Source organism: Halyomorpha halys, unplaced genomic scaffold, assembly GCF_000696795.3.
Source record: "Halyomorpha halys isolate HHAL.00 unplaced genomic scaffold, Hhal_1.1 Scaffold788.1, whole genome shotgun sequence".
Taxonomy (NCBI): Eukaryota; Metazoa; Arthropoda; class Insecta; order Hemiptera; family Pentatomidae; genus Halyomorpha; species Halyomorpha halys.
In genome coordinates this window covers 88,950-104,170 of record NW_027107973.1, presented here as the reverse complement: position 1 = coordinate 104,170, position 15,221 = coordinate 88,950, and the positions used below count along the sequence as shown (strand labels likewise).

General features: G+C 29.3%; 1 protein-coding gene across 1 annotated transcript in view; it reads left to right on the top strand.

Annotated features, from left to right (window-relative positions):
* LOC106686172 (cordon-bleu protein-like 1) overlaps nucleotides 1–15,221 on the top strand; it is a 114,198-nt gene that overhangs the window by 10,775 nt on the left and 88,202 nt on the right. Inside the window, exon 2 of the mRNA XM_067046346.1 lies at nucleotides 11,020–11,136. Within this exon, the coding sequence (XP_066902447.1) occupies nucleotides 11,020–11,136 (117 nt within the window). The remainder of the gene's footprint in view (nucleotides 1–11,019; nucleotides 11,137–15,221) is intronic.

The following is a 15,221-nucleotide window of genomic DNA, read 5'->3' as shown; positions in this document are numbered from 1 at the left end:
AAAAAAAAAAAACATTTTGAACAAATAACATTGTTAATAAATAATCATACCTTAATACAATTTTAGAACCACATCAATTGCAAAAAAAAACTTAATGCAGGCTGCCCGAGTTATTAATTTAAGTCCACAATTACCCTATTAGATTTCACTGAAAGAATGCTTTAAATTAAAAAAATGTATATTTATTTCAGTGAATTTTTTTATAGAAAACCATTGGGTTATACATTGTTTAGAACTTAAATCCTTAATTTATTTTAATTTTTTATCCTTTAATTCAGTATACTTTCATTTCGTAATGTGTATACATATTAGAGTGACATAAATTAGAAAAGTGCAAAAAGTAATATCATTTTTTAAAAAAATATATTTAATGGATAATTAGTAATTTAGCTATAATTATTGTATAATAATTTTTTTTAATTATACGTATAGATATAATGTCAGATGTGACAAGTAGTTTGAAAAAAAAAATAATTATTATTGTTTCTGTAATAAAACATGAATTTATTTTTTTACTATGATAGATAATATATTTTTTTATAAAAATTATCATTGAACTGCCTGCATCGTTGTTCCGATGAAGAATTAAAGAAAAGAAGTTATCAACAAATATTTTGAAAAAAATATAACAGATTAATTGAATATCTGTTAAACCATGTTTACGTTATACATGAAGTTTATAGTTTGTATTGATAATTATCCTTTAATTAATTTTATTTTAAATAATACTTATCCTGTTTTCTAATTTATCATCGACACTCTAATTAGGATCCTATCAGAGAAATTTAGAAGTTTGTATAAAAACCTGTTTTCGTCTTTTCTTTATAATTAGTGCCCCCTGGGGAGGAGAGTGAGGGATAGAGGGGGAAAGGTTGAATGAAATCGTCTTAAACTTGAATCTGCTACCAGAATAAAATAAAAAATTCCTATACCATTTTAAAAATTCCAGAGCTATGGTTACTGGAGAAATAAATACTCCGGCAGGTTTAAGTCGGCAATACTTGATCCCTCCAGTTCATTCTAACATTCTAGACTATCTAATGATATTTTATAAATATTTACATATATTGGAGGAAGATAGTCCAGGTGGCGGTCAATAAAGGTTACAAAATAGTAACCAAAAACTATTTATTGTTAACCAAATTTATTGTTTTATATCTGGTTAACAACAAATAGTTTTTTGTTACTATTTTGAAACCTTATTGAACGCCACCCGGACTATCTTCTTCCAATCTACTTCATACGGTCAACTATCTTCTTCCTTTATTTACATATAATTTTAATTTCAAAATAATTTCAATATAGTCATGATGTTGTGAGCATAATTTAAGTGTAGGATCTTATGCAGATTATTACTGCTCATAGATTGTAAAAGTTTTTTTATCTCTTCTGTAGCCCCATGATGACTATGCGATCTATCGGCATTAATGTGAAGTTATCAGAATAATAAATAATCTTTCAAGATAATGGAATAATTCATTTGCAAACGATGATTTTTTTTCATTTTTTTTTTTTAGTAGTCCCTATTTTTAAAGTATTTCCGAAACTACCTTCCTAGCGTTGTTTAATAAATTACGAACTGGATGTTTTGGAATAGAAACAATCATGGTTGACTGAGTCGCGTTTTCTAAGTAGAAGTCACTCTAATGCTTAGTCTTATTCATTTAAACCTTTCACAATTTTTAACATCCGTTTTGGAGTTGACACCAGTTGACATTTCATGTGAGAAGGAAACCCTCAATGCGAGCTGCAAGTTGACTCACGCGCCTTCTCTTGCTAGATCACCTTGGGCTTCTTCAAGAGGAAAGGCGGAATCGATGGAAGGACCATTCATTATTTCTTTTACCTGCTAATATAAAGTAGCCTATAATTATTAATTTAATCATCAACTGCGAAAAATTAAATATATTTTATGTTTAATCAGAGCCGTTAATTGCTACACTTTATTTCTTTATACTGAAAATATTTTATTATCTTACTTCCTCAACTTAATTATTAGAATAGGTAGAAGATGAAGAAGGCAAGATTATTATAGAGACCTCACGGATATATTATCTATAGTATTCTTAATTTCATTATTTAATAAATAAAAGTTAAAATGTGTTAATATTGTAATATAATGTGTTAAAAAATATTTTTGTCGAAATATTAATGATTTCATACGCGGAACCTTACGGCTACCTTACTTTAGGTCCGGAAAAAAATCCTTGAGATCTTAGAAAGTTCTTTATTTTTCATGGAGTAGGTCTGAAGATACGGCACTAGACTAACAACCTGTGATGTTTAATCAGTGCGGTTTATGCTACATTTTATTTCTTTTTGCTGAGAATGGTTTTGAAGAAAAACCTTAGACGTTGTTGATGCCCGGAAACAAAGAAAAGTAGAAATGGAAACTATTTTTATTTTCCCATAGAGTATGATTCTCAAAATCTATCCCAAATTAAAGAAAAAAAATAGAAGGTTAAGAATAATTATTTTGTAAAAACATTTGATCTGAAATCATTAATTATGAAAATTTAAATGGGTACGAATATTTTTGTAAAAAGAATACGAATTTTATACGTCTGATTAAAATCCATCGATATTGAATTCATAAACGGAATTTTTAAAGTTATTTCTATGAATAATCTCACTATGCTTTTGTTTTATCTGTTTGATCTCCAGAACTTTTACGTGTTTAGATCCTTCTCGCATCTAATTATCGAGTAAGATAATTAGTTTCTAGCGGGCTCTTTCTTTTGTAATTATTTTAGCATAGGAATTCTCGGTAACGAAACAATGTTCCAAACTAGAATTATGCAAGTTATTTTCAGTGTATCTCTGGTAAATATTTTTTCGTATTTTCATGATGTTTTATTTCTTATGAGTAAATATAAGTTCAAATATATAATGTAAATATACCTTTATGGTTTATTATTAGTTTATGTGTTTGTTAAATTATTAGGATAGATGATACCCACTGTACGATCAGTATAATAAAATTGATTGAATTAACTTTATATCTTTGCCTCTAATCAAATTCCAGGTTTAACATAAATTAATTTCAAAATAAAACTCTCTGATTTTCAGAAAGGAAGATGTGACCATTTTATATCATCGGAACTCCTAAAGAAATGAATAATATATTTTATTGTTTAAATTAGTAAATTTTATCTCATTTAAGTCTGGAAACAATTAATTCATATTTCTTTATAAGTCCAACGTTTCGGTCTTCCTCAAGGACAATCTCTAATACATATTTAGAGCCGCATCAATTTTTAAAAAGTTCATGTACACCATTCTGCCTAGGTGAATAAAATCACTAATTGTGATAAATTATTATAGTGTATATTGACTGTTTAATTTAATGTGAAGTATTGACAAAATAGGGTAATTTAGAATGAAATTATTCTCCTCGGCAGAATAGCCTGCATACAGTTTTTTAAAATTGATGTAGTTCTAAATTAGTATTTAATATTTATCGTGATAAATATTTTTTTTTGTTTATTTGCTGACTCTCTGACCCTTGTTCTCCACATATAAATCCACGGTCTATCAAGACCTCATTAGAATATTTTATGTTTTTCCAGGTAGATGAGTTTTTAATTTTGACTCGCTTTCGTAGATGTCTAATCTATCTGATTAAATAACGTTCCCTTACAAAAATCTTGGAAGATCCTAATTTTGTTACTTGATTGGCTAACACATTTCTATCAACTTTCTATTTTAGATTGCTTAGTCAACAAAAATAATATTTACTGGAAATTTAATATTTTGTTAGATTCGTGCCCTGTTCATATTGAGTTGATTTCAATTTCTTTCACCGCTGAGTGGATGATATTGAAACAGGCTCTACTTTCATTTTAGAGAAGAAAGGATAATAATTAGATTCAGTATTTTGAAAGTAGCTTCTCAGCTTATGTATTTTGAAGGCAATTTATTTTTTATTTCTCTTTTCCTTTTTCTTTTATTTTGGTCACAATTTTTTCTCTTTACCTTTCCCTATCTCTTTTTTTTGGGGGAGGGGGTAAAACAATTTTTCATATTTTAAGCCAATGATATTTAGATAATATTCACAACTTAAAAGTAATCAAATGAAATATAAGTTATATCTATTTTTTTATTAAGAATAAACAAAACGAATTTAACTCTATAAATCTATTATAATTAAATAATGTAAGAATACTAAGATAAAATCAATTATTAGTCAGCGTTGTGATATTATCAGATTCAATAATAATATATTTATAGATTTAAAAAAATAAATTTGGACAAGAAAGAATATTCTAGTGAGAGAGAAACGCTTTATTTGCTACATTACACAACATACGAATCAATCCACGATAGGATATTTACGTGATAAAATAAAAAGAAAGAAAACAATTACCCCCCCCTGTTCAGTCCCCCCCCCCCCACAATTTCCTTCTACACACTAAATACAAATACTTTAATTTCTTCCTTTTTTTATTTTTGTTCTTACCATTTCGCAATTTTAATTTCATTTAATTGACAAATTCACTCTCCCCAATTCACCCTCCCAGACCCTTTCCAGTGATCCACTGAACAAATTCACAATTAGACAGCAATGTGAAATCAAACCAGGAAAATAATAGTCACAGCAGTAGATCAGTTTACAGTTTAAATACATTTTACAAAAACAAAACTAATATATAGATTTAAAAGAAAATATAATAAAAAGTTGGTTAAAAGAAATACTTCTATGAATAAATAAGTTTTTAAAATATATAAGAATTAAATTAAATTTTAAATTAAAAAAAGGTAATTTAAAAATTGTATTTAAAATAATATGATAAATATGTAAAAAAAAACCAATTAATTGGTTTTCAACAATAATATAAATTTTTTGATAATTTTTATAAAGTGATGAATTTGTTATTGTATATACTATAAACACACACAAAACAACGATACTAAATGACCTAAGTAATAAAAAAATCTGAGAAAATTTTAAATAAATTAATACAAGCACATCCAAGAGTACTATTAAAAATAATTTGTATGTAATGACTGAAATGTTTGAATATGGCCAATCAAGAGGCCGAAACGTTACAAAAATATAAAATAAAATTGGTATTATATAATTTTAAATATAATTTTTTTGATTGATATTAAAAAATCAGGAAATAAATTTTAGTGATTGAAGTTTTATTTTCATCGCCACCATTCTTAATAATTTAAATCGGGTTTGGTGTTAGGTTCGTTTATAATTCCTGAATGTTCATATTAATCGTTCTAATTATAACATCAAGAAGAGCTGAAATTAAATTGCTTAAATGTAGATTATTGTACCCTTATAATGACACGGATTGGAAATCCTCGGATCAAAGACAAAGTAGTGCAGTCTTATGTTAAGTTCGATGATCGACCTTGGGAAGAAGAGCCGGATGAAATCGTCATTTATGCTTGAAGATGTTGCAGAACAAGACCCGTTAACATCTTGTCTCTGACCATATTATCTTATCTGCAGCGCTTCATCGCCCAGAGGCCTAACAGGATTCTGAGGGTCATCTGGTTAAGATTTCCATCGACGATGATAAGAATAATGCAATCCTTATCTGAAAATTTAAATTCGTGAGGATTTGGACCTTCAACGATTAACTAGTCCAAGGTTAAAAAGTATGTAGTGTAACATTCAAACTTGTTACGTAAGTAACAACAGTGAATAACTACGGATTCGTCTTCTAAATTTTATAAATAATTTTTATTATTTATTTATTTTATTTTTATTATCACTTATTATTTCATCACATTGTTATAATTTTCGAAGGGTTTTATTTAGGTTACTTACCCTAAATATCAAAAATTCTTTAACGTGCATTTCTCAGGTAACATGGTTCATTTTCACGAAAATTTACTTTCAATAAAAGCACAAAAAATAAGATTCGCGAAGTACCGCTGTTACATCGTTATTTATCTTAATCTAGTTTTGATCCGAAAAGTGTAATGCTTATTTACAATGCACCATGATAAACTAATAACTAATATACCTAATCAATTATCCATGACGTATTAGGAATATTAATTTTTTCCGCTGATTTATTGCTCCATCACCAAAAATATGAGGCAGAAAATTAATTTAATACGCCTACATCACCGATTTTTCGACTCGGTTTAGGAAGCTCTCGTTATAATATTCCAAAGAGTTCCGGTTAAAAAAAAAACTTGAAGCTGAACGTTGTATACATTTAATTTTGTTTGAGCTTTTTGTCTAAAAATTAACTAAGCGGTGATCTGCAAGATATATCGTTACGTAGGTGGGAGGATTCTGTAAAAGCTGATCTTTCTGATTTGTATTTGGACGGCAGTCATTGGTGTTATACACTTGACCTGTTTCGCTTAATTTTCTGAATCTGACTTATTTTACCGCTCTCATAGATATTTTTTATTATTTAATAATTACTCACACATTTATGGCAATTTAATACAGGCTCCAATGAAGTTATAATATTTTTTTCTAACTTATTTTGTCTCACGAAACTTTAATTGGTCTAATTAGCAAAATAACTGTCGCCTTTTCCAGGGTAAAGTTTCCACATGGTGCTTATGTTATTATTTCCACCAACATCTGCCTTTCGTTTTGACTTAGTGAGGGGAATATTTTAATTTTTTGACTGAACACTAATTTGTTATATAAATATTTCAATGATTCTACAACACTTAAATGACTTGTTTTTTTCATTTCAAACCGAATGAAATATAGCTATTACAATCCATTGATGTGATGTTAAAAATAATGATTTTTATATTCATTTGTATGCAACTATTTGTAGTGATGTATCAATCGGATTTGGTTACATAACCTCATATCGTTTTAATTCCTGAAACCCCTTGCCACAGTATATTGAACCAAGGACAAAACAGAAATCAGTTTATTCTTTTCGGAGGATTGAGGCTTGCTAAGCATTTGTTAGGAATCTTATAAACAAGTGACACTTCAGCCTGTGGGATCTGAAGTCAAGCTGACTTTTTCTTACTAAAGCATTTAGGCGGTTCTGAAGGTTTTTGTATTTTTCATGTGATATTTTTTTTCCTTTTTAACGATATTAGAGCACATTTACCGTTGTGATGCCTGTTTAATTTTTTGAAATTCCAAATATAAATTTTTAATGCGGTGGTAGTACAAGACATGCTGAATATTCTATACCATAGATTAAACCTCTTCTTGACAACCAGTGAATAAAAACAAAATACATTTATCTTTTTATTTTTTTTTTTAAATTTTGGTTTCAGTATAACTCCATTTCTATAGTTTGTATAAAAATGCGAACAATTTTTTTTAAAAATAAAGTTCGGCATCTCTTTTTATACCGATATTAACTACAAGAAAATTATTTTTTGAAAGATCGGACAAAAAAATATTTATTTGTGAATTTTTCAATTTTGAGCTTAATGTTTATTTTCACACTAAAACAAGAATTTCATGCCACCACCTCTCCAATAATAGTTCAACTTTTTTTGTTCTAAGATTGACAATTCAACTTTTTTTTGTTTGTTTATCTCCTTCCATTTTTGACATGACCCTGCCAGGAGGTATTCTAGCTGTTACCATTTTATTTTACCAGAGTGTAATGGTTGAGTTTTCATTCCGCTATCGCGAAATAGCCCATAAAGGCTAGGATCGTACCGGCACCGCTGAAGTTATGAAGTTGCTCCTTAACTCATTTCCCTACAACGGCCTCAGGTAGGATTTCAAACTGTTCGTTGTTGGCTATGCATAGATTTTTACGATATTTCGGAGATTCGAATATTCACCAACAAAAGAATGGTACAAACCCTTGTACCTTTTCGCAGAATAGGATGAAGGGATATTCGTATAAAAGTTGTAATTTTTGTCGATTTTCGCTATGCCTTTCCATTTTGCCATTTTGTAAGCTTAAACCTATAAATCGGTGTTCTGCTTTTGTATGTTTAGATTTGTCACTCTTGAAGGCATCAGCGTGATCTCCTAACCTTTTTGTGTTATCTAGAATGACTACATACAACAAGCCATTGATCTAGGATCAGCCAAGGACACGATATCGTTCTTTGAGCTTAGAATGTTCATTAGGACTACTTGTATTTTGTATTCTATTCTCTAGATTTCCCCTACATAATTTGTAGTATTATATAATCCTTAAAATTATTACTTCCCCACGCAAGGTTACCGTTCCATTATCCCTTCTCCCTAAGAAAACAATAGGAAGAGACGGTGATGAAGGGAGACTCGATGTCCATCCACAGCTAATGAGGTAGCCAAGAGGCCTAGTAATTGGCGAAGGTTCCCAGGGAGCCCCTGGCTGTAATTAGTGTAGGAGATGAGGAGCTCCTGGAACAATGGACAATGGTGATTGGTCCAGGGAACTGCCTGTCGTAGCTGGAATCAATCACTTCAGCCAATAGAACCAGCTGTTCAAACACGGCATTTACATTCAATGCCTTCTTCCTTTCGGGCATTTTTTTTTTTAAATTCACTCTTTTATTATTTATTATTGGTTACATATTGTAACTTTGTAAATATTTTAAAAGACAACTAAGATTGTGTTAAGATATTTTTTGTTTTATTCCAAGCCATAGTATATTTGCCAAGAAATAAAGGCTGTAAATTCGCGCCAAAACGTTTCCTATTTCATCATGGCTGCCCACACCTCCTTTGTTAGGTACAGTACTGTGGTAGTAATGTTTCATTTTCTTTGATAAATCGTTTGTTCTTTAATATTTCTTGTAGTTTTTAGATATATTTGGACTCTAAAATATTCCATTTAACTATAAAATGTTTAAATCATAAAGGAAAGCAGATTATCCGTAGTAACATGTCCGTTATGGAAATTATTATTAATACTGAAAGTAGATAGTTGACGGTGTGAAGTAGATTATTGGAAGATATCCTGGGTAACGGTCAATAAAGGTACAAAATATATTTTTAAAAATAATTACTTAATATTAATAAATGTTTCACCCACTTTGCTGGGTTTTGGATAATGGAAAAAAGATACCAGAAATGTAATACGTGACAAGAATATTAGAATAAGTACATAAAGAGAGTAAAAAAAAATTATTTTTGAAATAAAGAAAAACGGCGATAAATGAAATAAAGAACATATAAATAAAATGAAAAAGGAACTAATTAATAATATTCCAACACACATGACTTTACCTATAATTAATTAGTTCCCTATTTATTTAGATTTTCTTAACTTAATTTGTTTATCTGTTTTCAAAAATATTTTTTAAGTTTGTTATGTATTGATTCTAATTTTCTTACCACATCTTACATTATCTTGTTTTCATTTATCCCTGGCGAAGCCCTGCAAAATGGGACGAAACGTTGATTTGCATCAAAAAATTTTTTAAAACTTTTTTGTGACTTTATTGACTGCCATCCGAACTATCCTCCTACGAAATACTGTTTTATATTATGCATGCTGTGACCTGGGACGCAGTAAATACATTTGATGTAATATAAATTTCTGATCTTGTAACTTTGGGTTGTTGCGGTGGTTTGGAAAACTTCGGTATTATACATAATATGTTTCCACTCCATGTGTGAATATTATAATAGTTATAATCCATCTGCAACCTTGTTCAATGTAGCATGCACCAACGGGTCTTCCATATTCACTAGTTTTCTGACATTAACTTTGGGATGCTTCTGCGCAGTAGTTAAGTGAACTTCCGTTCAGGTGCAAGGAGCATATGTTATTCCGTCCTTAACATATGCTTCTTTCAACAGCCACCGGTCTTCATATATCATTTTAATGAAATATAAAATTATTTTAAAATAAATTTTAAATCGGCACATTTTAGTTCACTGACTAGCTTAAAAAATATCCACCTTTAAATCCCATTAAAAAAAAAAAAAAAAAAAAATCGAAATACGGAAAAATATACCCGTGAACAATACGTTATTTGATGTAGCACAAAATTAAATATTATATGTTTGCGTTTTATTTAACAATGCAAATAAAAAAATATATAATTGAGGTGTCATAAATTTGTTTAATAATAGAATTTGCATAATTTACTAAATATTGCGCCAGTACATTGTTACAATGCTCTACGTTCGTCCTATCTATACGTGTTTGTGAGGGTAGCAATTTTTTATTAATTTTAGGTCTGTGCACATAGCATGGTCAGAATGTAATTGTGTTTAGTAGTATATATAGAATTGTGTCTCTACAGTTGAAAATTTTCGTAGAAAGAAGTACCTTTCCCCTCACCCAAAAATATATAATAGTTATAATAAAACCAACAATTATTATTTTTCGATGTTTATTGTGTTTTTCTCTATGGAAAATTAATTTACTTTATTTATTCAATTATTTTCACATCGATTTTGTTTTGGCCCATCTTTGGTGGTCATTACATGGTAAACAATGCGAAGGGCTGCCTCATGCAGTGTAAAAAAAGGTTTTATGTAGTCATTACAAAATTTCAAATAAAAATTGATTAGAGGGTGACCAAGGAAGTCAAGGTAAAATGTCAAAGGCCGCTGAAGATGATCGGGACGTCTGAAACATCGGCAAGATTGTTTGACCAGTGTGAAAATAATCAAATAAAGAAATGATAGTAAGAAAGTAAATTAATTTCATTAAGAGAAAAACAGATAATACAACAATAGTTAATATTTATATAATAGTAAACAATAGTTAATATTAATATAAAACAATAAACTAATAAGTTTATTCTCAAAATGATCATTTCATGAAGTTTTATATACTATTATTAATGGCCTAGTAATTTATTAAATTATTCTCTTTATAGAATAAATACAAAAATAAACTTTAAAATTCTCACAGTTTGAAGTACGTCCTCAATTCTCAAATTTTACAACTTTTTAGGTTTTTGAATTTATTGTAAGGATGAAACATCTCTATAATCTTCCCTTGCAAAATGATAAATTTATAATATATGTGTATACACATGTATGTTTCATGTCGACGAACATAAAATTGCTATAACATCTTCTAAGTGTTTTAAACAATTATATTTGTATATCATTTTGTAGATGTTTATTTATAATTTTTGGTGATTCTGTTGCAGGATGTCACCGTTGCTGGAGGTGACGGAGGATACCCCGCCGGACATGCTGGCTGGTTCGATGGACCTCCGGCTTGTCATACCGGACGGCAAGAGGGTCAGGATGAGCGTAGATAGGAGGTCAGTAGGCATTATATGCTTATCTAGTAAGGTATTTAATTTATAAACATGTATATGAAGTATATTGATAATAACTAGAGACCGGGTTTCCAAAATGTATTATATACCCCAATTCTTCAAATATTAATTCCAATATATCGTTTGTAGTTCTAGTACATAGGAAGCCTATGGAACGTTAGATGAATTTAACCCCTTAAATACTCACCAATAGTAAGTCAACTAAAAACTGAAGCTGCAAAATCCCTTAACCACTAAAGTCAGACGGAGCTATTAATTATGAAATATTTTATTAATTTATTAAATGGGTACTAGAATATTAGATAGACACTTGTTTATAAAATGCAATCGATAATTTTTTATTCTGGACATAATTGATGATTATTCACACTTAGCTTTTTAAATAAAGTTATGTGTCAATCTTAAGTAATTCATTTCAGTTAATTTTTCATTATTATGTTCCTCTTCATTTGGTGTGTCCACTTCTATTTAAGGGGTTTTAGAAATTATCTTATGAAATATTTTCTTCCTTATTCAGTAGTGGTTAGAGATGTATCAGTAAATTGCCTAGTTAGGGAATAAATAACAATTGGTTCGTATTGAAATCTTGAAGTGAGAAAATTGAGTCATCTTAGTTAAATATTGGTACTGCAGTGGATCCTTGGTGTAGTCTCGTAGGAATTTCAAGAGTTTTAATTTACCAGGATGGTGAAATTTAAAACAAACAATTTCTATTATTCCATTACTGAGGTAATTAGTGCCAAAAGGTTGCTTTAGAGGCAAAAATTTATATCAACTTTATTCCAGCCAAAAATACAACAGTTTAACGAAATACTACAAAGCCGTGTATATGAATTCAATCGGGAGAGCTATAGCAGGCTCGACTGTCACCGGCTGTCTAGCCTTCATCTCTATCTCTTACCGAATTCTATCATAATTTATATTTATCTACTCTTTATTATTACTAAAAATAAGATATAGTTGATTATTTCATCTAACAAGATTAAATGTAATAAAGAAGATTTTTTCTTTCAAATTAGATATATGAGCCCTATTAGACTATTCCAATGAAAATAACACCTACCTGATATTGAATATTACTTGATTGTATATCGCTGTACCAAGCTTACTTAATTTTTTTTGTGCAGTTTTTATGGAAAATTCGATAAATTGTTATACATCCATCAATTGCTTTCTTACTTAATCATTATTTAATTGACTGTTGGTCAGTTGGTTATGTGGTAGGGGCATAAGGTATATCATCCTGCATAACAAACTTGTGTGAAGTAGCATAAAACAGATTATAACTAGATTTTAGAAACATTACAGTATATCTTTGAAATTTGCTGTCTAAAATAATTAGAAAAAAATGCATTTTTTATACATAACATATCTATTTTTCTGTAATAAACCATTTTTTTTTACCCCAAACCTTGAAAATAACTTTTAAAAAATTTCTTTGGAACCTTTTTCCATTTTCTTAAGCTCAGTTATTTTTACTAAGAAAACATTACCTTATATTTCTAAGTACTTTGTGGCCTTAAATCCCAGAAGTCATCATGGAAATAATACATCCGTAAGGCTAATGGAATGTGATCTTCTACAAAAGCCCTTGACAGTTGGTAATGTTCCATAGTCAAAAGATTTCACTGCTCTATTTTCTTGTATTGAATATGTAATATCCGTGCCCTTGCTCTAGTAGTAGGCTTACCTTTGGGTGAATCACCTGTACGAAATTCACGTATTACATTTTGATGTCTTTGGTAGTTTTATTTTTTCTTTTAAGGAACTTCCAAATACAAATCATTGTTCTTAACAGTATTTGCTAAATTTATTATAATAGATATAATAATAATAAATAATAGATACAGAAGGACCTCGTTACCTACTTGGAACCTAAATAATCCAGAGTTTATATAAAAAAAAACGTTGAAGTGCTGGCCGTATAATATGCCGTTTACTACATTTAAGGTTGTGAAAGGTGGAGAATCATAAAAATGTCATAACCTTAATAATTTTAGAGTGGTAAAATAAAGTTGCTTATGACAACGTTATAAATTACGTATTCCTTTGATGCAATTTAATATATGAAATCCAAATGGCTGGAGAATTGATTTTTTTTTAATCTCCTCCCCTAAGTTTCTGTTTATCCCTCGGTTGTTTACAATTCCAATCAGTACTTTATATTTTTGGAGTACGTTTGTTTCTAAGACCTAACACCTTACAAGCCAACTTTCGTTGCAACGCAATCACAGAAACACATTAACCGGGCGTGGTTCAGGCAGTTTGGCCTTGTGAAGTCTTCCAAATTAGCCAGTTATGGCATCCTTCTTAGGTCCGAATATTTTGTGCGATATTTTATTTTTAAATCCTTCAAATATCATGAAAACTACTATTCCTACGAAGGTTAAGGTCATAAACTACTTTATAGTCCATTAAACTAGCTTTAATTTGAGTGCTAATAAACATCTGTACGTCACGTAGTTCCTGAGATATAGATTTCTCAAAAATAAATTAACTAACTACTAACTAATCTTTCAGTAGATTTTAAAGAAAATTTGCTTTTTAAAAAGCTATATCTCGAGACCTATAAGACATAAATAGCTCTTTTAGGGCTAATATTTCAGCAAATTTACTGTTCTTAAATAATGTTCTCTTAGATTTTCTAGTGTTGTTGGTAGTTTTTAAGATATAGATAGAGCTCCGAATGAAAAATTGATCCCCCTACCTATACTTGGCAGATCCATCAATTTTGAATAGTAATTATACATAGTTTTTATTGAAGTAATCAAAAATTGGGGTGAGATAACTGTACTATATACAGTATCTTGTACTATATACAGTAGGAAGGAACAGTTGGTTTTGTTAATTCTAATAAATTTCTGGAAAGATTGGCCAAGCTTCGCAGTTTATCTAATAACCCAAATACTTATGTTTTTCTAACTGTTTAAATGTATTATCACGGATATCGTTGCTGTTTAAAAATACATGTATAAAAATATAATACAAAATTTAATGTGTAGGCGATATGTATATTAATGTATTATGAAGTTAAATTAATTAGACTATTTTTTAAAAATAAAGTCTTTATAAATATGATTGAATTTCACTGTATAATCTTTAAGTTTCTTATTATAGTCCAAAATTCATTAAGAAATTATTAACAAATAATAATTCAATATATCACAAAACAAAAAAATTTGTTTTCATTCCATCCACTAATTTCGTCTTAAATTATTAAGATACCGAAAGTGGATAGTATGACTAAAATAAGTATTTATGGACCTTTTTCAAACTTCTTGGTAAATCCTTCAGCTTAGAGGTTAGAATAGAATAGTTTATTTGTGAAGAAAAAGTCTTGTAAATTTCATTATATTAAAGATACAGTTTTATAACAAAACCTGAGTCTGATGCTCCACAACAAAAACAATAAACAAAAGATAAAACAGACTGGTTAAGACAAAACTGCTCTCTATTACATTAAACTTAATAATACTTAGAATTATTTTAAATTAACCAAAATACAATAAAAGTACAGATATTAATTTGGCTTCGAATGCTACTTTCATGCCACTCACTATCTATATGCCACTTACAGAGTCAAACTTATTACTTACTGGCACAATGTAAGCATATTTTCTGTTCAATTTATTTTGGATCTAAGTTACAAGATACAGATATGGGTGGCTTTAAGATAAATTGTATATTTTCTTTAAAGATTGGACAGTGTAGGAGGATGTGGCACAAACCATTATCGAAATAACTTTTGCAGAATAGGCAGATAAGCTCTGAGGTTTGTTGGTCTTAAAAACATTTTAAGGTCTTATAATAAACTGAATTAAAACGTTTTACCTTTCATTTGTCTTTCAAAGGCTTCTTCACATTTAGAGGAACAAAGAAGGATTTCACAGCTAAAATAGAAACTCATCAATTGGTCTAACAAACGGAATTATATAACATTAGAGAATGGTGGGTGCTCCCGAAGGTTAGGGTAATTAGTATTGTTCCGGTTTGTATCTTCGTTACACAACCTTGCGGCTCTGCTGTATCGGAGAATCGTTTCTATAGAGCTTCTAGACCATTACTAC